Raw genomic sequence first — 26,009 nt, forward strand, 5'->3', positions numbered from 1 at the left:
AGACTAGGCTACAGACTTCTGTTACCGTGAGGTAAACAGAAAGATGATAACGAGTCTAGTGAGATATCTCTATCTGAAAATTCTCGCAACAGCAAAAGGCAATACAGTAGAGATGGTCATATATCTATTTGTAGTATATACGTATACATATTACAGGAATTTTATCATTACTGCATTACTATAACAACTAGAATTCATGGAAACAGTTTGTAAATGCATCGGCGTATGTGTGAAGCTCCACTAGATTGGCAACGATGAGTCTTTCTGCCGTCATCTGCTCGTACTTCAGAAATATCTGTAATTTTTGGGGGTTAATTTGGTTGGAAAAAAAGGGATAAAAGACAGAATTAAATAAACATTTTGAAGTAAAGTTAAACTAAATAATGAGTAAAGTAAACAATTGAGGGAATAAAGCTTTCCACCTCATAAACATGTAGTCGTCTGCTGCTCATAACTGTGTTTGCGGAGTGAGAGCTTAGGAACCAGGAACAGCAACGTGGTTCAAGAGCAATTTGGTGTGAATTAAGACCAAAATGTGTATAATTACTATAAAATATGCACTGTGGAGTTTCAGTTGTGATGGCAGTAAGGATAAAACTACCGATTACAAGGTAAAAAGGAATTCAGTTCAAACCATGACCCGGGAATAAAGTTCATACTTTCACTAATATCGGCAACAAATGTTGTTTTAATGTGCTGATTACAACTGCAATCTTGAGTAAGATCAATAAACATTACATATATACGCTAATTGTTCAAATGAGTGCTGGGAAGGCTGGGAAAGATGGTGGATTGTCTGTGGTTAGAACGGCCAGTCACGCGATTGCCGCCATATTGGACTTCAAAACTGCCTAGAAAACATATTTTACGAAGAGCTCACATGCTTATTTTTAGTTCATATGGGGCTTCCATATAGGTATCACATTATGTTAACAAAACTTCAATCTTTTGAATGGTATGCTTAAAGTTGTAATTGTATTCTTATTTAAACAATTAAATATAGAGGGAATAAGGCCTGGCCAGCGCGATGACGATGGATCGTTTGCGGTTGTTTACCCCATAGCCTATACGCTAACACTGTTCAAATGAGTGCTGGGAAGGCTGGGAAAGATGGTGGCTCTGCTGTGCTTACGAACGACACCTCACGCGGTTGCCACCATATTAAATTTCAAAACTGCCTTGAAAACATATTTTACGAAGACCTCACATGCTTATTTAAGTTCATATGGCGCTTTCATATATCACATTATGTTGAGAAACTTCAATCTTTTGAATGATATGCTTAAAGATGTAACTGTATTCTTGTTTCACAATAAATATCGACGTGAATATGGTTGATTCCACGCGATGACGATGGATCCACTGCGGTGTTTTCCCCTAGTAGGCTAGTCTGTAGGCCTTGCTACGCTGTAGCCTATGCCCTACTTTAGGGTAAATCATGGGTCAATGTAGTACTTTAATCCTTTCGGTAATTTTAACCTTTAGGTAAAAAAAACTGTTGTAAATGACCTACCATAACGTAAGCCTCATCACGCTACATAAGGGTAGCCTATACCTATACCTAGTAGGTAGGTAGGGCACAGGTCTCTTGAATAAAAGAGCTACTACTAATTTACATTCTATTAAGAAGAAATGACCTCAATGTCCATTCACATCTCGCTGATGTACGGTAGGGTAGTCCTATCACCTCACCTGCTGTAATAAGTTCGTATTTACATCCAGGACAAGGCTGTTTCGGAGAGTTCAGACGATATTTACAAAGCGACTTGTTTTGGTCATAGGCTATCTTCTTCTTCTTCTTCACTCAATACACGTAACCAAAACACACGAAGCTCTTACAGTGTTGTCTCGTACGCTTATAAATTTCTATTCTATATATATATATATATATATATATATATATATATATATATATATATATATATCTATATAATTTTTAATGCACACACTGCAACCAAACTCTCAGCAGAAGAATGATTAAGAATGAAAATCATCTATTTCTAATGGATAACAAAACTGCTATTATTCATTGATAAAGGCAAAGTGAAGGGATGCATATATTTACGTTTTAGTATAAGTAAAAAAAAAATACTCTTGACCTTACCTCTTACATTCACTAGTGACCTTTGTACTGCAGCCATTGTACAATCAACAAAAAAATCTGACATTCGCTCTCAAACTAAAATAGGCTTTAGGTCCAGTTTCCTTCTTGCCTGGAGACACAGGTCGGAGAATGGTACGTGTCATAGTTGGACACTTGACACGGTGGGTATTGAGACTAATGACCTTTACGCTGCCTGGGAATTAGGGTAGGCATGTCCTACCTGCTATACATGATATTCCTTGTGCGTATGGGTCTTACTGCTGATGAGGCCAGGTGATGTCTTCCCACTGGGAGGTAGTTGAAGTGCTGAATTCCATTTTAGGGGTATTGAAGAAAATTCCTGGTATTCATCTAGTTTCTTTATTACTCATTACATCACGCCAAATTTCTCCCAGGCCTAGTCTCCTGGACTTGATTAATTCACCTAGTCTTCAGAACTCCTGAACTAGATCTTTGGACTAGATCCCCTGGACTAGATCCCTTACAAGGGATAGATAATCATTTGTATTAATAACTTGGTAAAATAGCCAAATGGAAGGCTGGACCGTTTTACGTCCTCCCACTCGAGAGCATTCGTGATTCTTACATGTGTTGCTAGTGTTACCAAAAAGCAGACGAAAGATTCAGGGCAGCGCTCCACTACTCAAAGTGAAAGATAAACAAAACAAAGGACTGGCTACACTGCCACACTCGTCCACAACAGAAACGAAAACATTTCACAGTTCCAATCACTCTTAAAACAGTAAAGATTTAAGAGGAGGATGATGAATCAATTCCTAAATAAATCTCTAATAATTAAAGGAATATTTTTCCCATTACAAAGCTTCTCCCTCGGGGAAGAATTGATTCATGTCCACTCTAATATCAAGGACAACTTTTCTAACGGAACCAAACAGCTCCTTAGATGGATGGGTCTGCGACTGTGGAAAAACAGGTCTTGTACAGTAGGAACAAGCAACGATCTCAACTAGAGAATAAAGGGGCTCTTGCAACAACATAACACAAGGATATACTTGAGTACTAAATGGGTACACTACCCTACAGGTGTGCGTTCAATACAGCTTTCCTAATAGCTTTGCCTAGCCTAATACTGGGGTTAGATTGACTCCACTTACACAGGATGTCACATCACTCTGCAACAAAAGAGTTCTCCACATGTGTAGACAGAATTTACTCCTATTGAGGCGTCCTAATGATTATCAAACTCACAAGCGCTATTGGCTAGAAACGACTCTAAACTTGAATCTCAAAGGGGTTTGGAAAAGTGGTGTACTCTATCCTCTAAGATGTACCAAACCAGTACTACAAGAGCAAAACTCTGACAATTTCCTATAAGACAAGACCCATAAGACACAATTGCATTCCCAACCAGGGCACTATTTGAATTCTTGTACAAAATGTTTTACATTATACCTTTGTTCATTACCTCAAAACTATAAAGTTTTCACATTACTGGCCACTGCGAATAGAAAAAAAAAAATCACATTTTCATCAATCTCAAACTAAGAGAAAAAGAATACAAAACATACAAAATTACAGTCGGTACATCATCACACAGAGTTTATATCTCTTCAAAGAGACGTGAGGGAGGCACAATATTCCTAGCACCTGTTGTACAAACTCCTTCAATTACTATATCAGGCACATTTTCAGAGTGCTCTTTTCATGGTAACTAACCATTCTTCATCACTTGGAATGTGAGACGTATGTGGTGTAGACATTATGGATGGTTGAGTGTTATTATGTTTGGGTGTTAAGTGTTGTATTGTCCCCTGGATGTCAACCAACTTCTGGTCCAAGTCCTTGAATTGCTTTGTTAAATCTCCCACTTGAGACCAAACGTCCTGGTAGGATTGAGTGAAGCTCTTAACTGTCTGTAATGTTTGTTGTGTTTCTTGTTCTAACTGAATTAGATCAATATATGATTCATCAGTACCAGTCGCCATTGCTACAATATTTCAAACTCTTACATATATAATCAAATAATACAATGTAAACTACATCAAGAGACAAAACCATACATCTCCCTACAGAAATAATGAATATGCATGTAAATAAGTCATGACCTTAATCGGACAAAAATCAACAATATTGTATAATGAAATGCATACAATATGACAAAACATTGTAAGTGACCTACATAATATATAGGCACAGTGGGTCTGGATCAATAGCACTGGGCTACAGATCCAACACAGCTGCCACCAAATGTCACGACAGGATTTTCCCCGCCACGACATTACGATACAAAAAAAAAAAATAATAATAAGAATACTATTTGTATACATATACACTTTTGTCAGTCTTCTTGCCTGGAGACACAGGTCGGAGAATGGTACCGTGTCATAGTTGACACGGCGGGTGGGTTATGAAGACGAATGACCTTTACGCTCCCTGGGAATTAGGGTAGGCCTGTCTACCTGCTATTACATGGATAGTTCCTTGTGCGTATGGGTCTTACTACTGATGAGGCCAGGTGATGTCTTCCCACTGGGAGGTAGTTGAAGTGCTGAATTACATTTTAGGGGTATTGAAGAAAATTCCTGGTATTCAGCTAGTTTCTTTATTACTCATTACATCATGCCAAATTTCTCCCAGGCCTAGTCTCCTGGACTTGATTAATTCACCTAGTCTTCAGAACTCCTGAACTAGACCTTTGGACTAGATCCCTTACAAGGGATAGATAATCATTTGTATTAATAACTTGGTAAAATAGCCAAATGGAAGGCTGGACCATTTTACGTCCTCCCACTCGAGAGCATTCGTGATTCTTACATGTGTTCTAGTGTTACCAAAAAGCAGACGAAAGATTCGGGCAGCGCTCCACTACTCAAAGTGAAAGATAAACAAAACAAAGGACTGGCTACACTGCCACACTCGTCCACAACAGAAACGAAAACATTTCACAGTTCCAATCACTCTTAAAACAGTAAAGATATTAGAGGAGGATGATGAATCAATTCCTAAATAAATCTCTAATAATTAAAGGAATATTTTTCCCATTACAAAGCTTTTCCCTCGGGGAAGAATTGATTCATGTCCACTCTAATATCAAGGACAACTTTTCATAACGGAACCAAACAGCTCCTTAGATGGGTCTGCGACTGTGGAAAAACAGGTCTTGTACAGTAGGAACAAGCAAACGATCTCAAACTAGAGATAAAGGGGTCTCTTGCAAAACAACATAAACACAAGGATATACTTGAGTACTAAATGGGTACACTACCCTACAGGTGTGCGTTCAATACAGCTTTCCTAATAGCTTTGCCTAGCCTAATACTGGGGTTAGATTGACTCCACTTACACAGGATGTCACATCACTCTGCAACAAAAGAGTTCTCCACATGTGTAGACAGAATTTACTCCTATTGAGGCGTCCTAATGATTATCAAACTCACCAGCGCTATTGGCTAGAAACGACTCTAAACTTGAATCTCAAAGGGGTTTGGAAAGTGGTGTACTCTATCCTCTAAGATGTACCAAACCAGTACTACAAGAGCAAAACTCTGACAATTTCCTATAAGACAAGACCCATAAGAAACAATTGCATTCCCAACCAGGGCACTATTTGAATTCTTGTACAAAATGTTTTACATTATACCTTTGTTTCATTACCTCAAAACTATAAAGTTTTCACATACTGGCCACTGCGAATAGAAAAAAAATCACATTTCATCAATCTCAAACTAAGAGAAAAAGAATACAAAACATACAAAATTACAGTCGGTACATCATCACACAGAGTTTATATCTCTTCAAAGAGACGTGAGGGAGGCACAATATTCCTAGCACCTGTTGTACAAACTCCTTCAATTACTATATCAGGCACATTTTCAGAGTGCTCTTTCATGGTAACTAACCTTTCTTCATCACTTGGAATGTGAGACTATGTGGTGTAGACATTATGGATGGTTGAGTGTTATTATGTTTGGGTGTTGAGTGTTGTATTGTCCCCTGTATGTCAACCAACTTCTGGTCCAAGTCCTTGAATTGCTTTGTTAAATCTCCCACTTGAGACCAAACGTCCTGGTAGGATTGAGTGAAGCTCTTAACTGTCTGTAATGTTTGTTGTGTTTCTTGTTCTAAAAGAATTAGATCAATATATGATTCATCAGTACCAGTCGCCATTGCTACTAAATTTCAAACACTTACATATAGTATAATCAAATAATAGAATGTAAACTACATCAAGAGACAATACCATACATCTCCCTACAGAAATAATGAATATGCATGTAAATAAGTCATGACCTTAATCAGACAAAAATCAACCATATTGTATAATGAAATGCATACAATACGACAAAACATTATAAGTGACCTACATAATATATAGGCACAGTGGGTCTGGCAATAGCACTGGGCTACAGATCCAACACAGCTGCCACCAAATGTCACGACAGGATTTTCCCCGCCACGACATTACGATACAAAAAAATAATAATAATAAGAATACTATTTGTATACATATACACTTTTGTCAGTCTTCTTGCCTGGAGACACAGGTCGGAGAATGGTACCGTGTCATAGTTGACACGGTGGGTATGAAGACTAATGACCTTTACGCTGCCTGGGAATTAGGGTAGGCCTGTCCTACCTGCTATTACATGATATTCCTTGTACGTATGGGTCTTACTACTGATGAGGCCAGGTGATGTCTTCCCACTGGGAGGTAGTTGAAGTGCTGAATTCCATTTTAGGGGTATTGAAGAAAATTCCTGGTATTCAGCTAGTTTCTTTATTACTCATTACATCATGCCAAATTTCTCCCAGGCCTAGTCTCCTGGACTTGATTAATTCACCTAGTCTTCAGAACTCCTGAACTAGATCCCTTACAAGGGATAGATAATCATTTGTATTAATAACTTGGTAAAATAGCCAAATGGAAGGCTGGACCGTTTTACGTCCTCCCACTCGAGAGCATTCGTGATTCTTACATGTGTTGCTAGTGTTACCAAAAAGCAGACGAAAGATTCAGGGCAGCGCTCCACTACTCAAAGTGAAAGATAAACAAAACAAAGGACTGGCTACACTGCCACACTCGTCCACAACAGAAACGAAAACATTTCAGTTCCAATCACTCTTAAAACAGTAAAGATATTAGAGGAGGATGATGAATCAATTCCTAAATAAATCTCTAATAATTAAAGGAATATTTTTCCCATTACAGTTTTGTAATTCCTAGTTATGGCTCTGCCATTACATTTTTCATTGGATCTGAAACTTTCATTTGTCATTTTTCTTTCACCAGTATGAATGTTATCAACGGGAAGCCGTTTAGTCTTATTATAAAAAAATATGACATGTATAACCCAAAAATGGTAGTGTATACATTGCAGGTAAAAACTTATTTACGGGTGGAATTTTATTGTAATAGACTTAATTACTATTTAGTTCTTTCAAGAAGGGCAATATCAATAACCTTCCTGATGTATTTGAATAATACCACATATGTGCAGAGCCTAAATTACACACCAATAATATTCTACTAGTATATAACTATAACTTTTATAATGGTTACAGTTGGATGAACCTTCATTTGTCAAGTAAGTCAGCATTGAATTCTACCTGTCAGATCACTTCATGCTTGAACAAAATTCTTTATATGTAAAGTGGGATAAGCCTTCCAGGTCACCGATCTACGTGTATTTACTTAGGGTTAGAAGGGGACATCAAACCAATTTTTAAGTGATTCTGGACCCCTTCAAAATAGATTTTCTTTTCAGCAGTTTTAAGGATTCGTAGTGTTCACTCTTCACATGCAGGTAACACAACAAGCATTTAACAGATGGAATATCTGGCTGTAATACGAACAGCCTCAGTTAGCTTATTTACAAATTATATGACAGATAGATCTAGAGCCCGTCCCGTAAACCTATTTTGGTTGTGTTCAGTTCCCGAATGGGTTTCCTTTACTACAAATTAATACCATAATCATATCTTTGGTTTAATTAGCATTAGATCCATTATAGGAACTCAATCAATGGTAATCATAAAATGAACTACATTGTCAGAAATAAATTTATGTGGCGGGATGCTTACTATGACCTAATCAGTGACTGAACAGGTGGCAATGTTAAGAGTTCTTAGGTGCTAAATTTGATATTACAATAAACCCCAAAGCCACCAAGAGACTCGCAATCACCAGTACATACGTATAGCAGGGGTGGATGTAGGGCGTGGAGGGTTAAGACCTTAGGTTCCTCTCATTTATGGGCAACCAAAGGTCGTCCCTTACAGGTTGGGGGTGTAGGTTAAGAGATTTTTCTGATTGAGCATCTCTACATTTAATTTTTATTTCGGCCAGGTCTACTGTAGCAATGTTCCAAGATATCATTTACAATAGAATATTTTCACCAGACTACCATTTCGTAATTTCTAATATCAAGTAGGTGCTCTAACAAAATCTTAAAAAATTAAAAAAATCACGAGTGAAAACAAAGCAATAAATTTACTTGAAAGTTCACTTTCTGGAAATTTTCTTCTATTTTAATGAAACAAATTAACTTCTGAACACATTTCACGATTTTCAAATTTTAAACAGCAATAACATCAACTTGGTAGCCGAAACTACCAACAAATCAAGGATAGGCAGATATAGATTTTGATTTTGAAATGGGCCAAAATATAATCCATTACCCCTTTGTAACTGTTTTTGAAGTAAAGAGGGTTCAATTCCAATTAATAAATGGTAATAAAGAAAATGTGAGAGAGATAAGCAAGCTTGCAGTCAAAGAATGTATCTCATGACTACCCTTGGCTAATCTCAGTTACTGTACATGATAAAAAACTGCTTGAAAAACTTTCTCAGCATAGCGTGCCACTTAAATTCTGTAATATCCACCACCAAATGTAGTTAATGACTATTACTTTGAAATATTGTATTTTATTAACTATTACTTTGAAATATTGTATTTTATTAACTATTACTTTGAAATATTGTATTTGAACTAGAGATAATGATAATGTAAATAAGACACAGAATTCTTATAAATGAACTTTATTCAGCTCCAATGACAGCAGGTACAGCCTTAGCCTTGGCATTTGCCTTCATCTGAGCAGCAATGCGGTCAAGATCCCTACGGCCCTGCGATGTCAGCCTCCTACCACCATTAGGTGCCTTTTCAACTAGTTTTAAAGTTTCCAGCGTTGTAAAGCCTTGCGGGCAACTGTACCAGAGCTACGGCAGAAGTGTGAGGGTGCAGTCCCGTTCCTTTTGCGTCCTGCAGGAGAAAAACCACCAAACATTTCAGCAAACTTACTCAACAACTAAACATCTAAAAAAAATGAGTTAAATGATTAAAACATGTTATAGTTTTAGAGTACTGTAGTGTTAAGCAATGAATGGTTTTCATCCAATTACACTGAAAATTGTATTTGACAGAAAACCCCTACCCTGTACCTGAGACAATCCCCTGAGTTAGCCATACAGACCACAAAAAATGAATACCAACAGTACTGCCTCCGACACTTGCAATAATGTACCACTGAGTTGACATGGTGTGATAAACGTGCAATTTAACATATGATGGTTGTTGAATACATTGGTAACTTTCATCAGTACTCACTAATGACTCATTTTCACATTATTTTTTTTTTATTACACATCATTCACGACATAGTTTAGTCATACCAAGTTTTTTGATACAATTACTTGGGTATGCAATGCAATAACTAAAATCCATGGAAATAAATACCAACTTACTACTCAGTACATTGTACTTCTTATACCTTTCCAGTTGGTGTGCAACTGCATATCTTTTGTACAGAATGTAAATACTACTTCAAAATCTACAATACTTCCTTATTCTGCCCTAAAGTATTTAAGTATTCAATTTTGGTGATCATTTGGTGATCTTATGCAAAATGTAACAGAATCCCATTAACGATCTGTCGAATATTGTCTTAAAAAGCTCATGATAACGACAGTTTTTATTTTTTTTTTACATAATGATTCTTCAGTGAAGGTGTCATGATCAACATTCGGCAGGAAAAACATCTTACACTCCCACATTTAAACCTTGTGGATTTGGAACAATCTTTTAGTTGGGAAAAACATAATGGAAACTTTTCTTTTTTTTTTTTTTTAAAGTGATGCAATAGCTAGGTCTAAAATTTACCTATTTTGTAAAGATATGGTAATGTGAACATACTGGTTTTTCTAACTTCCAAACGAAGATTAAGAATTTCACACTGTTAAACAGTGCAAAGGATAAACTGATCAGTCTCAGAATTTGACTTTTTCTGCTTTGCATGTTTATTCTTTCTTTTGTGAGATTGATGACCTCTTTTGTTCACTGGTTTGAAAGATAGAAGAAATTTCTACTAATCATTCCTGTGTCTTGCCTCCAAAGTGGATTAGTAGTTACAACACCACTATCAACTGGGGAACTGGTAATTCAGTAGAGGCCCACTTAACTAACTATACAGCAGTGTCTACTGAGAACACATTTTTATCAAATTACAATTCAACTGAGCAAGGACCTTTATATGACCCAATCCCCCAACAATCTTCCCCAATTACTCACCTCCTCCATAAATCTCCTAATGGTACTACACCACTGGGGAGCGCATGTAAATGTGACGGGCAATGGCCGCAACACGAGTGTAATACCAATCATCATCATAAGGAGCCAACTCTTTGAATCTTGCTGTCTGAAAGGGAAAACAAAATACATAAGAAATAAACATGGACAAAAATAAAGGAAACTAATAATCAGATTGAAAATTGGTATTTATGCATGGGAATACAATAAAATCTGGTACATATTGAATAATCAAACTATATCGATAAAAGCAGTCCTTACTCTATAGAGACAATTTACAACTATACTGTTAAAATAAAATTTACTGAAATAGTCAAATGTCTTTCTTAGAAATGATAAAGTACAACTTTAACTGTACATTACAACACTAAAAGAGAATTTCATATCCCAAGAGCTAATAACACAGTTACAAGTAAATGGTAACCATGTACTCAAGGCCTTGGTTGATCAACAGTAAAGTCCAAATTTGTGAAATCCAAACGGCTATGATTTGTTACACACTAATGCAGCCATGCCCCCACCAGGGTTCTGTGAGAATTCATGTTTATTTGATTATTTTTTATTTATTGTTGCTTTTTTTAAACAAGCCGTGAGAAATTGTAGGCCTATAATTTTTTTTTTCACATCATAGCATATCGTGCAAGATTTTTTTCTTCAGTTCTACTAAAGGTAAGTATTACAAATGCTACCTTGGGATAAGAAAAATTGTCTCAAGGTTTCCTCAAAGTGACAAAGGTTGGGAACCACTGCACTAATGCGTGCCATAAGAAAATTTGAATCACCATCTGCCCGCTCAAATATTTTATGATGCAAAACCACTCTAGGCAATATCTCATCTATCAAACCCATGCTTAGTTAAGAAATCCACTGACTGTTCCAACAACTCTGTTATTCTCAAAATGCCTATGAAAAAATTGCACACAGTACAGATCTTAAAAGTTCAAAAAATCTATTAAAAAACCCCGGTTGGTTTAAAAAGATTTTTTTCCTATCTGCCAATTACCAATTAACCAGCAAGAGATTTTGATCAGATTATCCACAGAGTGCAGCAACTCTGAACTCCATTACAAAGTCCAACCACCGATGGATTCCACAAGACTAATTTTAGGTGATACTAAAAAACAATCAAACTATATAGATAAAAGCAGTCCTTACTCTGAAAACAATTTACAACTAGTATACCGTAAAATAAAATTTCCTGAATTAGTCAAAATGTCTTTCTTAGAAATGATAAAGTACAACTTGAATTGTACATTACAACACTAAAAGAAAATTAATCATCCCAAAGAGCTATAACACAGTTACAAGTAAATGGTAACCATGTACTCAAGGCCTTGGTTATCAACAGTAAAGTCCAAGACTTGTGAACTCCAAAGGCTATGATTTTTTACACACTAATGTGTCATAAGTTAGTCTGAATCACCATCTAGCAGCTCAACATGTTCTTTATGGTGCAAAACCTTTCTAGGCAATATCTCATCTATCAAACCAATGCTTAGTAAAAGAAATCACCGACTGTTCCGGCAAATTTGTTATTCTCAATCTGCCCCTTGAAAAAAACCGAATGTAGTACGTACAATACGATCTCAAGAATTTAAAATATCTGCTATTAAAAAGTCTGGTTATTTTAAAAATATTTTTTCCCGCCTGTCAATTACCAATTAACCAGCATGAGATTTTGATCACATTACCTCTAGAGAGCAGTAATCAAATATATTTTTATGTCAAGGATAGCATCAGGTGGTCTAGTAGTGGGATGCTTTAATTATATCTCACATGCAAGTGTGTATGTGGGGGGGGAATTCATGAAATCTGTCCCAACCAAAATCCTTATAACTATTTACTTACTTTTTTCACACACTTATTCTTACTTTTCCCTACACATTTTTAAATACTAGTGACGTAACGGTGATGTATGTATCACTGGAAAGGACATTTATAATTTCTCTGGCAAAAAAGCATATAATAGTTATCTTCAAAATGGCAGCATAGTCAGCTTTCTTTAAAATAAAACTACTGGAACTAAAAATCTTTTTGGACAATTAATCATCCCCTTCTCAATACCTGTGCTTTGGTTCTTAGTACTTTTATTGTTACATTAAAATGCTAAACAATAGACAATTCCTACTGCTGTATTTCAACATCATATGTTAGCTTAAGTATGGAGCCATGAACTATACTCACAGTACACCACTGAACCACTTAGAAATCTTGATATAACAAGGGATTCAATCATGGACAAAAATTCACTTAGCCATGCTACAATCCTTGTAGATAGTACTGAAGGTTCTCTGTTGTATCCCTTCATACCAGATGCACTGCTTTCTTTATTTTACTTTCTACTAATTACCTTTGGTTATTTCTTACCATTACGCCTAATTTTGTAATTTCTGCCATTCCTATAAGTACTTTGGCCAAATTCTAATCTGTGAGTCACTGGTATCAAATTATACTACAATAACAGGAACAATGTTCAATTCTAAGCCATTTCAACATAAACTTGGATATTTGAAGAGGTGGGGGTGGGGAGACTATCCCTCAAATAGAATAGCACCTCCCCTTGCATTTAAACACAAAATTTTTTAAGAAGACGAGATTTTTTTTTTTCTTTGGGGGAGGGGGGGGGGGGGGGGGGGGGGGGGGTGGGGGGGGGGGAGTAAGATTTCTTAGCTAAGCAACATTATGCCTTGGAGCCAATTTGGCTGATTCACAACTTGGAACTTGAAACAAGTGAACCAGAAACCATCTAAAAGCATACCATCTATTTACTGCACAATACTAATAAAAAGGTCTATTACATTTAACCAGTTGTTACAACCAAGCATCACAATAAGGTGATCAAACTTCCTTACAGTGTTGACCACCACTACTGTACATTGACCTGAACTTTACTACAACAGTACAGTATCACAATGAAATCCTGGCAGAATACTTGACACTACTGTAGGGTACTTTCTACCTAAATTATGATACAAAAGCCCTATGTATGTATAAATAAATGTACTAATAAGTGCCAACATAGTTCATACCTTTACAAGATCTGACCAGTCAGGAACCTTGACTTTACCGGACCTGAAAATAAAAATGATACTCTAAACAAAATAAAAATAAGTGTACAAAAATAAATGCACTGGAACACTTAAACTACTGCATCTTATCTCTGATGATATAAGCATGAAAGACAAATGATTCTCATGTGACTTAAATAGTAGAGAACCACTTACTTCTTCAGAAATTCGGCAAAAGCCTTTGTGAACGCCTGCTGGTTCACGTCTTTAACGTTGGCATCAGGTGAGGACTGCAGGAGACAAAAAATAAAAATTAATTACCAACTGCAAGCAGTACTTACATTACAGAATATTACAATACTGAGAACTATTTAACCTTTAAAACTACCGTAATATCACACCATACTTGTATCTACTAAAATTAAACAGGCAAACCTTAAGAGCAATGAAGAGGCACCTTGATATGGCATACCACACCCAAATTCTAATTCTGCCTGTCACCATGGTTCACATTACAAGGGTAACAGCATTTTACCATGTGCAAACAGGTAATTTACCTAGTTTAATTAGCAAGGAACTTTTTCCCGAAAAATTACAGATATTTCTAAAGTAGATAAAATCAAATGTTTCTAACGTTTTCGTACATCTAGCTGCCGAAAACCATAGAGGAACGAATACGGAAAAGTGCAGAGGAACGACTACGTTTTTTTTTTTTTTTTTTTTTTTGCTTTTTTTTATTTTTTTTTTTTTTTTTGCTTTTTTTTTTTGCTAGCACTTTTCATTGATTTCAGTCTTTATTAGTATTTTGAATTTCTTTAATAATCGTATGCCAGAAATAAATGTAACCTTTAATGTTTGCATGCTAAGAATGGCAAAATCATCGTTGCCACATTAGTGGAGGCTTCACACATACGCCATTCCATTATTATAAACTGTTTCCATGAATTCTAGTTGTGCATAGTATGCAATAATGATAAAAATTGCTTTAATATTTATGTATATATACTTATACTTCCAATACATAGCCTAATTTCACCAACTTTCACAACGTTTTGTGTGTAGTCTTATACCCAGTTTTGGAGGGTCAACACATACGAATGGCAACAGAGAGAGAGAGAGAGAGAGAGAGAGAGAGAGAGAGAAAGGAAGGCGGAGGAACGAAGAAGAAAAGGGGATGGCGGGTGGAGGGGTGGGGGGGTGGGGAGAGGGTAGGTGGAGCTTTATACACGTGTTCGTATCCATTTCTGCATAATGGAGTTTTTTGTCTCTTGGTACAAGGACAAGTGTCGGTTTATTCTTTACGATTAGTGATTCCAACGTACCCTTATAAATTACGGCACTGGGGGTAATGCACTAAAGAAAAAATTCTTGTTCTGTTACGAATGTTCGTTACAGAAATAGGTATTGCCCAAAAAAAACGTGCTTGCACTGCTCTGTAACCCATAGTAGACATGCTGCTTAGTTGTCAATCAAGTTTTTTATAACCAAGTATTTTTTTACAAGCTAGCTATTGAATAAATTTTTTTCTCAGTCAAAAAGATATGCCCCTCAATGCTAACTTTCCTCTTTTAACGACTTTCTGGTCATTGCAATTCGGCCCCATAATTTTCTTATGGTGCGAAAACGACAGGGCCCATGGGGACCGAAAACGATGCGTCACACTACGCGATAATCCAGCAGTTAAAAAACATTCTTAATATATCCAAAAAGTAAATAATAAAGATATATGTATGCGCATTACGATTACAACAATTACATGTATAGCTGATAACAATCTGCATGAATAACTGGTAAAACTGTTCTGCAAATGACAGTTGAGTATAGCAATTATTTACAATAGGTACGAAAGCAAGATGTCGTGACGTCATAATACAGAACTTAAAAGAACGTTCTAATTCAGAAAAATAATTACTTAAATTTGAGTCAGAGTCGAGTTACTTTTTCAATAACGAATATTTTCAAATTAATCATCATAAATATGTAAAAATATTGATGTTTTACTATTTATTTAAAAATTATTAGCTAAAGAGCACGCTTCTCTCATCTTCTACCAAAAACAGCTTGTTTTACTCCTGGCTTGTTGTTTGGTGAGAAATCGTGTTCGGTTGTTGTGATTAAAAGTGCTCCAGCGTCTGTGGGTACAAGTGGTGTGGCGGATTTATCACAGGAAATGGAAAGTTTGTTTTGACACAAGCGGGGGACTCCGTAAAACATCGAGAGGTGGCGTCAATTCTTCGAAACATTTTTAGTTGTAAGTAAAAATTTCTCTAAAGCGTTTTTGGTGAGATTTCCACTGCCGTGGGGCGCCATTTTTTCAGTACCCTCTGTTTAAATCTTAAAATTGGCCCTTAATTTCCTAACTTTTGGTTTGGAGAAAATACTTACTTCGAAAAGGAGAGTAGAGGTCTTTTAGCTTTCTCCGTTTTCTCACCAACAACAGTTGCGACTGATGCCCATCTCGGGTGGCAGGACGCGTTATAATGTACTTTTTCGAGGGTGGAAGGTGGTGATTGTAGGTGGCCTGCTTGGCCTGCTGTGATATTCTACCCTAAATCAAAAATTTTAAATACAAAGTAACATTGTTCAAATTGAGTGCTGGGAAGGCTGGGGAAAGAGGTGGTGGCCGTCACTGATGGGAGAACCGTCCTGCAAAACGTAGCCGCCATATTGGATTTTCAAAACTGCTTGAAAACATATTCTACGAGAGCTCACATGCTTATTTTAGTTCGTATGGGGGCTTTATATATCACAATATGTTGACGAAACTTCAGTCTTTTAAATGGTATGCTTTAGAGTTGCAATTGTATTTCATGTTTCACCAAATTAAATATCGAAGTGAATAAGACCCGTCCACCGTGATGAGGGTTGGCCTGTCGTGAATATTCTACCCCTAGAGTCTTTAGCTCCGTTTCTCACCACGAAGAAGTCGCGACTGATGCCCATCTCCGTTGTCAGGACGTGTTAGGGTAGATCATCACAGCAGGCCAAGCAGTCCGCGGACTTGTTGTTGGTGAGAAAACGGAGCTAAAGGACCTCTACTCTCCTTTCGAAGTAAGTATTTTCTCCAAAGTTAGAAATTAAGCCAAATTTTAAGATTTAAAAACAGGGGAGGAGGTACTGAAAACGGTCTCAAACGTAGTGCAAATCTCACCAAAACGCGTTCAACATTTTTTTTACTTTTTACAACTCGAGGTATTTAGAAGATTGACGCATCTCGATGTTTACGGAGTAGCTTGTGTCAATAAAAACTAACCATTTCCTGTGATAAATCCGCACACCCACTTGTACCCACAGACGCTGGAGCACTTTTATCACACAATCGAAAACACGATTTCTCATCAACAACAAGCCGGGCGTAAACAGCTGTTGGGGGGGTAGAAGATGACGAGAAGCGTGCTCTTGGCTAATTTTTTAAATCAAGTAGTAAAACATCAATATTTTACATATTTTATGATGATTAATTTGAAAATATTCGTTATTGAAAAAGTAACTCGACTCTGACTCAAATTTAAGTAATTATTTTTCTGAATTAGGCAAGTTCTTTCAAGTTCTGTATTATGAACGTCACGGACATCTTGACTTTCGTACCTATTGTAAATAATTGCTTAATACTCAACTGTCATTGCAGAAAACAGTTTTACCAGTTATTCATGCAGATTGTTATCAGCTATCCACATGAATTGTTATAATCGTAATGCGCTATATATATCTTTATTATTTACTTTTTGGATATATGAAGATGTTTACTGCTGGATTACGCGTAGTGTGACGCAATCGTTTTCGGGGTCCATGGGCCTCTTGTCTGTTTTACGCACCATAAGAAATTATGGGGCCGAATTTGCAATGACCCAGAAAGTAAATTAAAAGAGAAAGTTAGCATTGAGGGGCATAGTTTTGACTGAGGAAAAATACAAATTTATTCAATAGCTAGCTTGTAAAAAATAACTTTGGTTATAAAAACTTGATTGACAACTAAGCAGCATGTCTACTATTGGGTTTCAGAGGACAGTGCAGCAGGTTCTGGGCAATACTTATTTCTGTAACAAAGAACACTCTTAACAGAACGAGATTTGCCTATATTGCATTACACCCCCCCAGGTGCCGTAATTTATAAGGTATCGTGAATCACTAATCGTAAAGAATTAAACGACACTTGTACCTTTTGTCCCAAGAGACAAAAAAACTCCCATTATGCAGAAATGGATACTAACACGCGTATAAAGCTCCACCTACCCTCTCCCCAACCCCCCCCCCCCGCCCCCCCCCCCCTCCCCACCGCCACCCTTTTCTTTTCGTTGGTTCCTCCGCCTTCCTTTCTCTCCGTTTCTCTCTCTCTCTCTCTCTCTCTGTTGCCATTCGGTATGTGTTGACCCTCCAACTGGGTATAAGACTACACACAAAACGTTGAAATTGGTGGAAATTAGGCTATGTATTTGGAAGTATAGTATACATAGTATATTAAAGCAATTTTATCATTATTGCATTACTATGAACAACATATGAATTCATGGAAAACAGTTTTATAACCTGTTAAGCGTCACCCACGTAATAATACGTTTACCGCGATCTACGGCGGTAGCGCCTTCAACGGGATAATTACGTTCCCAAGACTTTAACTGTGCTTGTCAAGCCGTCAGCCCGTAAATAATACGTTTACCTCGATAGAAAGTGTAGGAACATCATTTGGTACACTCTCAGCACATGGGAAACTTATTTCCAGCCTGGCAACTCTTTCCTGGTGGTCGCTTATGCTAGAAAACAAAACTGCCTGTCCCTGTTGGTTTCTTTCAATACGCTTCGGGAGGGCGTTTATCGAGACAAATGGATTTCGCGTCTTCACAATGAATGTCCCAAGAGGAGGATATTTTTTCTTTAGGCGAGATCAATCAAATACTAGATGAGGGAGTGTGATATTGATAACCTATTTGATGAGAGAGCTCTAGTTCTGAATCCTCCAGTGATGATACAAACTTTTCTTCCAATTTGCGGGAGTGAAGATGACTTTTCTTGCCGAGTTGACTGGACTCAGAGAGAGAGAGAGAGAGAGAGAGAGAGAGAGAGAGAGAGAGAGAGAGAGAGAGAGAGAGAGAGAGGAGACGTTCCTACAGTTAATTACAGTATGAATAACAAGCATAAAAATCAATATTAACTTTGAAAAAACTATCATCAGTGCTATGATCGCGATTAACAAAAAAAAGCGTGACGGTACGTTTAGCAGCGAGTCATCAGGGCTGGGACGCTAACAGGGATAATGGAACGGCGTATGTGTGAAGCCTCCCACTAATGTGGCAACGATGATTTTGCCATTCTTGCATGCCAAAACATTAAAGCATGCAACATTGTTAAAGGTTACATTTATTTCTGGCATAACGATTATTTTAAGAAATTCAAAATACTAATAAAGACTGAAATCAATGAAAAGTGGCTAGCAAAAAACAAAAACAAAAGCAAAAAAAAAAAAAAAAACGTAGTCGGTTTTCCCTCTATCACTTTCCGTATTCTTGTCCTCTATTGATTTTCGGCAGCCAGATGTACGAAAACGTTAGAAACATTTGATTTATCTACGTTAGAAATATCTGTAATTTTGTTTTCGGGGTATTTGGTTGCAAAAAAGGGATAATATACATGAATAAATCAAAATTTTTAAATAACAATGTAAAATTATTTAAACTAAATAACGAGTAAAGTAAACAGTTTAGGGAATTAAAACTTTGCAGTTTCGTCGTCTGTCGTCGTCTGCTGTTTGTAATTGTGTTTTATGGCGCGCGCGCTTAGAAACAGGGAACAGCACGGGTTTAAAGTGCAATGTGGGAGTGAACTGAGGACCAAAAAAATTGTATAATAAAACAATCAAATAAAGCACTGTGGAGTTTCAGTTGTGATGGCAGTAAGGATAAAAAACCAAAAAACCGCGATTACAAGGTAAAGAATGAAATTCAGTTCCAACCATAACCCCGGGAATAAACAGTTTCTACTTTCACTAAAATATAGGCAACAAAATGTTGTTTTATTTTGTTGCTGATTACAACTGCAATCTTGAGGTAAGATCATAAACGTTTACATACATAGCGCTAAACATTGTTCAAATGAGTGCTGGGAGGCTGGGAGATGGTGGTCCGTCACTGATGAGAACCGTCCATGAAAAATTTAAAACGTAGCCGCCATATTGGATTTCAAAAATGCCTGAAAACATATTTTACGAAGAGCTCACATGCTTATTTTTAGTTAGTATGGGGATTTCATATATCACAAATATGTTGACGAAACTTCAGTCTTTTTATAAATGGTATGCTTAGAGTTGCAAATTTTGTATTCATGTTTCACCAATTAAATATCGAGTGAATAAAGACCCGTCTACCGTGATGAGGGTTTGGCCTGTGTGATGTTTTTCCCCCTAGGGGGAAAACATCACGACAGGCCAACCCCATCACGTAGACGGGTCTTATTCACTCGATATTTAATTGGTGAAACATGAATAAACAATTGCAACTCTAAGCATACCATTTAAAAGACTGAAGTTTCGTCAACATATTGTGATACGTATATTGAAAAAGCCCCATACAAACTAAAAATAAGCATGTGAGCTCTTCGTAAATATGTTTTGTTTTCAAGGCAGTTTTTGAATCCAATATGGCGGCTACGTTTTTCATGGACGGTTCTCATCAGTGGACGGCCACCATCTTTCCCCAGCCTTCCCAGCACTCATTTGAACAATGTTAGCGTATGTATGTAACGTTTATGATCTTAATCAAGATTGCAGTTGTAATCAGCACAAAACAAAAACAACTTGTTGCCTATATTAGTGAAAGTATGAAACTTGTTATTCCCGGGGTATGGTTGGAACTGAATTCATTCTTACCTTGTAATCGGCGGTTTTTATCCCTTACTGCCATCACAACTGAAACTCCACAGCTTATTTGATTTGTTTATTATACACATTTTGGTCTCAGTTTCACTCCCATTGCACTTTAAACCTGTTTTGCTGTTCCTGGTTCTAAGCGCGCGCGCCATAAACACAATACAAACAGGCAGACGACGACAGACGACGAAACTGCAAAGTTGTTATTCCCTAAACTGTTTACTTTTACTCGTTTTTATTTAGTTTAAATGTTACATTGTTATTTTAAAAAATTTTGATTTATTCATGTATATTATCCCTTTTTTTGCAACCAAATTACCCGAAAAATTACAGATATTTCTAACGTAGATAAATCAAATGTTTCTAACGTTTTCGTACATTCTGGCTGCCGAAAACCATAGAGGAACAGAATACGGAAAAGTGCCATAGAGGAACGACTACGTTTTTTTTTTTTTTTTTTGTTTTTTTTGCTTTTTTGTTTTTGCTAGCACTTTTTCATTGATTTCATTCTTTATTAGTATTTTGAATTTTCTTTAAATAATCGTATGCCAGAAACTAAATGTAACCTTTAATGTTTGCATGCTTAATGTTTGCATGCTAAGAATGGCAAAATCATCGTTGCCACATTAGTGGAGGCTTCACACATACGCCGTTCCATTATTCCTGTAAGCGCCGCCCCTGATGATCTCGCTGCTAACGTTACCGTCACGCTTTTTGTAATCAGCGATCATAGCACTGATGATAGTTTTTCAAAGCTTAATATTGATTTTTTATACTTGTTATTCATACGTAATTAACTGTAGGCAAATTCTCTCTCTCTCTCTCTCTCTCTCTCTCTCTCTCTCTTCTCTCTTCTCTCTCTCTCTCTCTCTCTCTCTCTCTCTCTCTCGGAGTCCAGTCACTCGGCAAAGAAAAGTCATCTTTCACTCCCGCAATTGGAAGAAAAGTTTGTATCTCACTGGAGGATTCAGAACTAGAGCTCTCACATCAAATAGGTTATCAATATCACACTCCTCATCTTAGTAATTTGATTGATCTCGCCTAAAGAAAGTTATGCCTCCTCTTTGGGACATTCATTGTGAAAGAAAAGCCCGAAATCCAAATTTGTCTCGATAAACCCCGAAGCGTATTAAAGAAAACCACCAATAGGGACAGGCAGTTTATAGCATAAGCGACCACCAGGAAAGAGTTGCCAGGCTGGAAAATAAGTTTCCCGATGTTGCTGAGAGTGTTACCAAATGATGTTCCTACTTTCTATACGAAGTAAACGTATTAGGGGGAAACATCAGTTCAGGCCAACCCTCACACGGTGGACGGGTCTTATCACTCGATATTTAATTGGTGAAACATGAATACAATTGCAAACTCTAAGCATACCATTTAAAAAGACTGAAGTTTCGTCAACATATTGAGGATATATGAAAGCCCCCCATACGAACTAAAATAAGAAATGTTGAGCTCTTCGTAAAATATGTTTTCAAGGCAGTTTTTGAAATCCAATATGGCGGCTACGGTTTTCATGGACGGTTCTCATCAGTGACGGACACCATCTTTCCCCAGCCTTCCAGCACTCATTTGAACAATGTTAGTATGTATGTAACGTTTATTGATCTTACTCAAGATTGCAGTTGTAATCAGCACAATAAACAAACTTTTGTTGCCTATATTAGTGAAAGTATGAAACTTGGTATTCCCGGGTTATGTTGGAACTGATTCATCTTACCTTGTAATCGCGGTTTTTATCCTTACTGCCATCACAACTGAAACTCCACAGTGTTATTGATTGATTATACACATTTTGTCTCAGTTCACTCCACATTGCACTTTAAAACCCGTTGCTGTTCCTTGTTTCTAAGCTGCGCGCGCCATAAAACACAATACAACAGCAGACGACGACAGACGACGACAGACGACGAAACTGCAAAGTTTTTATTCCCTAAAACTGTTTACTTTTACTCGTATTTAGTTTAAATTTACATTGTTATTTAAAAAATTTTGATTTAATTCATGTATATTATCCTTTTTAGCAACCAAATTACCCCGAAAAATTAATTACAGATATTTCTAACGTAGATAAAATCAAGTTTCTAACGTTTCGTACATCTGCTGCCGAAAACCATAGAGGAACGAATACGGAAAAGTGCATAGAGGAACGACTACGTTTTTTTTTTTTTTTTGCTTTTTTGTTTTGCTAGCACTTTTCATTGATTTCAGTCTTTATTAGTATTTGAATTTCTTAAATATCGTATGCCAGAAATAAATGTAACCTTTAATGTTTGCATGCTTTAATGTTTGCATGCTAAGAATGGCAAAATCATCGTTGCCACATTAGTGGAGCTTCACACATACGCCGTTCCATTATTATAAACTGTTTCCATGAATTCTAGTTTGTCATAGTAATGCAATAATGATAAATTGCTTTAATATTTATGTAATATATACTTCCAATACATAGCCTAATTTCACCAATTTCAACGTTTTTGTGTGTAGTCTTATACCCAGTTTGGAGGGTCAACACATACCGAATGGCAAACAGAGAGAGAGAGAAAGGAAGGCGGAGGAAACGAAGAAGAAAAGGGATGGCGGAGGGGGGGGGGGGGGTGGAGGGGGGGGGGGGTGGGGGGGGAGAGGTGAGGGTGGAGCTTTATACGCGTGTTCGTATCCATTTCTGCATAATGGAGTTTTTGTCTCTTGGTACAAGGACAAGTGTCGTTATTCTTTACGATTAGTGATTCACGATACCCTTATAAATTACGCACTGGGTGTAATGCACTATAGCAAAATCTCGTTCTGTTACGAGTGTTCGTTACAGAAATATGTATTGCCCAAAAACGTGCTTGCACTGTCTCTGAAACCCATAGTAGACATGCTGCTTAGTTGTCAATCAAGTTTTTATAACCAAGTATTTTTTACAAGCTAGCTATTGAATAAATTTGTATTTTTCTCAGTCAAAAACATATGCCCCTCAATGCTACTTTCCTCTTTAAAAAACGACTTTCTGGTCATTGCAAATTCGGCCCCATAATTTCTTATGGTGCGAAAACAGACAGAGGCCCATGGACCGAAAACGATTGCGTCACACTACGGCGATAATCCAGCAGTAAAACATCTTCATATATCAAAAAGTAAATAATAAAGATATATATGCGCATTACGATTATAACAATTACATGTATAGCTGATAACAATCTGCACGAATAACTGTAACTGTTCTGGCAATGACAGTTGAGTATAGCAATTATTTACAATAGGTACGAAAGTCAGATGTCGTGACGTCATAATACAGAACTTGAAGAACGTTCTAATTCAGAAAATAATTACTTAAATTTGAGTCAGAGGCGAGTTACTTTTTCAATAACGAATATTTTCAAATTAATCATCATAAATATGTAAAATATTGATGTTTTACTACTTATTTAAAAATTAGCCAAGAGAACGCTTCTCGTCATCTTCTACCCCAACAGCTGTTTACCCGCCTGGCTTGTTGTTGATGAGAAATCGTGTTTCGATTGTTGTGATAAAAGTGCTCCAGCGTCTGTGGGGTACAAGTGGTGTGCGGATTTATCACAGGAAATGGTTAGTTTTATTGACACAAGCTACTCCGTAAACATCGAGATGGCGTCAATCTTCGAAACATTTTAGTTTGTAAGTAAAAATTTCTAAAGCGTTTTTGGTGAGAGATTTCCACTGCCGTGGGCGCCATTTTCAGTTACCCTCTGTTTAAATCTGTTAAATCTTAAATTTGGCCTTAATTTCTAACTTTGGGAAAATACTTACTTCGAAAGGAGAGTAGAGGTCTTTAGCTCCGTTTCTCACCAACAACAAGTCGCGACTGATGCCCATCTCGGGTGTCAGGACGCGTTATAATGTACTTTTTCGGAGGGTGGCTTGCACTGATGGTAGCTGGTCCTGCGTGGCCTGCTTTGATGTTTTACCCTATTACGGGGCTGACGGCTTGACAATGCACAGTTAAAGTCTTGAACGTAATATCCCGTTGAAGGCGCTATCCGAGTAGATCGCGGTAAACGTATTATTTACGTTGGGTGACGCTTAACAGGTTATAAACTGTTTCCATGAATTCTAGTTGTCATAGTAATGCAATAATGATAAAATTGCTTTAATATTTATGTATATATACTTCCAATACTAGCCTAATTTCACCAATTTCAACGTTTTGTGTGTAGTCTTATACCCAGTTGGAGGTCAACACATACCGAATGGCAACAGAGAGAGAGAGAGAGAGAAGAGAGAGAGAGAGAGAGAGAGAGAGAGAGAGAGAGAGAGAGAGGAAAGGAAGGCGGAGGAACGAAGAAGAAAAGGGATGGCGGTGGAGGGGGGGGGGGGGGGGGGGGGGGGGTTGGGGGAGAGAGGGTAGGTGGAGCTTTATACGCGTCGTATCCGTATTCCATCTGCATAATGGAGTTTTTGTCTCTTGGTACAAGGACAAGTGTCGTTATTCTTTACGATTAGTGATTCACGATACCCTTATAAATTACGGCACTGGGGTGTAATGCACTATAGCAAAATCTCGTTCTGTTAAGAGTGTTCGTTACAGAAATAGGTATTGCCAAAAAACCTGCTTGCACTGTCTCTGAAAACCCATAGTAGACATGCTGCTTAGTTGTCATCAAGTTTTTTATAACCAAGTATTTTTTACAAGCTAGCTATTGAATAAATTTGTATTTTTCTCAGTCAAAAAACATATGCCCCTCAATGCTAACTTTCCTCTTTTAACGACTTTCTGGTCATTGTCATTGCAAATTCGGCCCCATAATTTCTTATGGTGCGAAAACAGACAGAGGCCCATGGACCGAAAACGATTGCGTCACCACTACGGCGATAATCCAGCAGTAAAACATCTTCATCATATCCAAAAAGTAAATAATAAAGATATATATGCGCATTACGATTATACAATTACATGTATAGCTGATAACAATCTGCATGAATAACTGGTAAACTGTTCTGCAATGACAGTTGAGTATAGCAATTATTTACAATAGGTACGAAAGTCAAGATGTCGTGACGTCATAATACAGAACTTGAAAGAACGTTCTAATTCAGAAAAATAATTACTTAAATTTGAGTCAGAGTCGAGTTACTTTTTCAATAACGAATATTTCAAATTAATCATCATAAATATGTAAAATATTGATGTTTTACTACTTATTTAAAATTAGCCAAGAGCACGCTTCTCGTCATCTTCTACCCAAACAGCTGTTTACGCCTGGCTTGTTGTTGATGAGAAATCGTGTTTCGATGTTGTGATAAAAGTGCTCCAGCGTCTGTGGGTACAAGTGGTGTGCGATTTATCACAGGAAATGGGTTAGTTTATTGACACAAGCTACTCCGTAAACACGAGATGGCGTCAATCTTCTAAATACCTCGAGTTGTAAGTAAAAATGTTGAACGCGTTTTTGGTGAGATTTGCACTACGTTTGAGACCGTTTTCAGTACCCTCTGTTTAAATCTTAAAATTTGGCCTTAATTTC

General features: G+C 37.1%; 2 protein-coding genes and 1 long non-coding RNA gene across 3 annotated transcripts in view; 1 reads left to right on the forward strand and 2 right to left on the reverse strand.

The window, feature by feature from the left end:
* LOC135215013 (uncharacterized) overlaps positions 1-1,833 on the reverse strand; it is a 25,292-nt gene extending 23,459 nt beyond the window's left edge. The window contains exon 1 of the long non-coding RNA XR_010314540.1: positions 1,693-1,833. This is a non-coding gene — a long non-coding RNA (uncharacterized LOC135215013). The remainder of the gene's footprint in view (positions 1-1,692) is intronic.
* LOC135214996 (uncharacterized) overlaps positions 1-26,009 on the forward strand; it is a 262,394-nt gene that overhangs the window by 38,773 nt on the left and 197,612 nt on the right. The window lies entirely within an intron of this gene.
* Positions 10,636-16,601, reverse strand: LOC135211235 (small ribosomal subunit protein eS19-like). The gene is made up of 5 exons (XM_064244500.1): positions 16,575-16,601; positions 16,090-16,206; positions 13,875-13,975; positions 13,680-13,722; positions 10,636-10,759 (listed from the first exon to the last, which is right to left on the reverse strand). Exons 1-5 carry the CDS (start codon positions 16,599-16,601, stop codon positions 10,658-10,660), a joined length of 390 nt encoding a protein of 129 aa, XP_064100570.1. The 3' UTR covers positions 10,636-10,657.

The sequence above is a fragment of the Macrobrachium nipponense genome, chromosome 19, assembly GCF_015104395.2.
Source record: "Macrobrachium nipponense isolate FS-2020 chromosome 19, ASM1510439v2, whole genome shotgun sequence".
NCBI classification, from domain to species: domain Eukaryota; kingdom Metazoa; phylum Arthropoda; class Malacostraca; order Decapoda; family Palaemonidae; genus Macrobrachium; species Macrobrachium nipponense.

What these genes read in the sequence shown, in the direction of transcription:
- LOC135211235 (XM_064244500.1), bottom strand. Translation starts at nt 16,601, where the DNA reads ATGGGCATCAGTCGCGACTTCTTCGTG. An exon ending in TCAGTCGCGACTTCTTCGTG is followed by an intron (nt 16,207 to 16,574) that starts GTGAGAAACGGA and finishes TTTTTGATTTAG; the next exon opens with GGTAGAATATCACAGCAGGC. An exon ending in ATCAGTCGCAACTGTTGTTG is followed by an intron (nt 13,976 to 16,089) that starts GTGAGAAAACGG and finishes TGCAGTTGGTAA; the next exon opens with TTAATTTTTATTTTTTGTCT.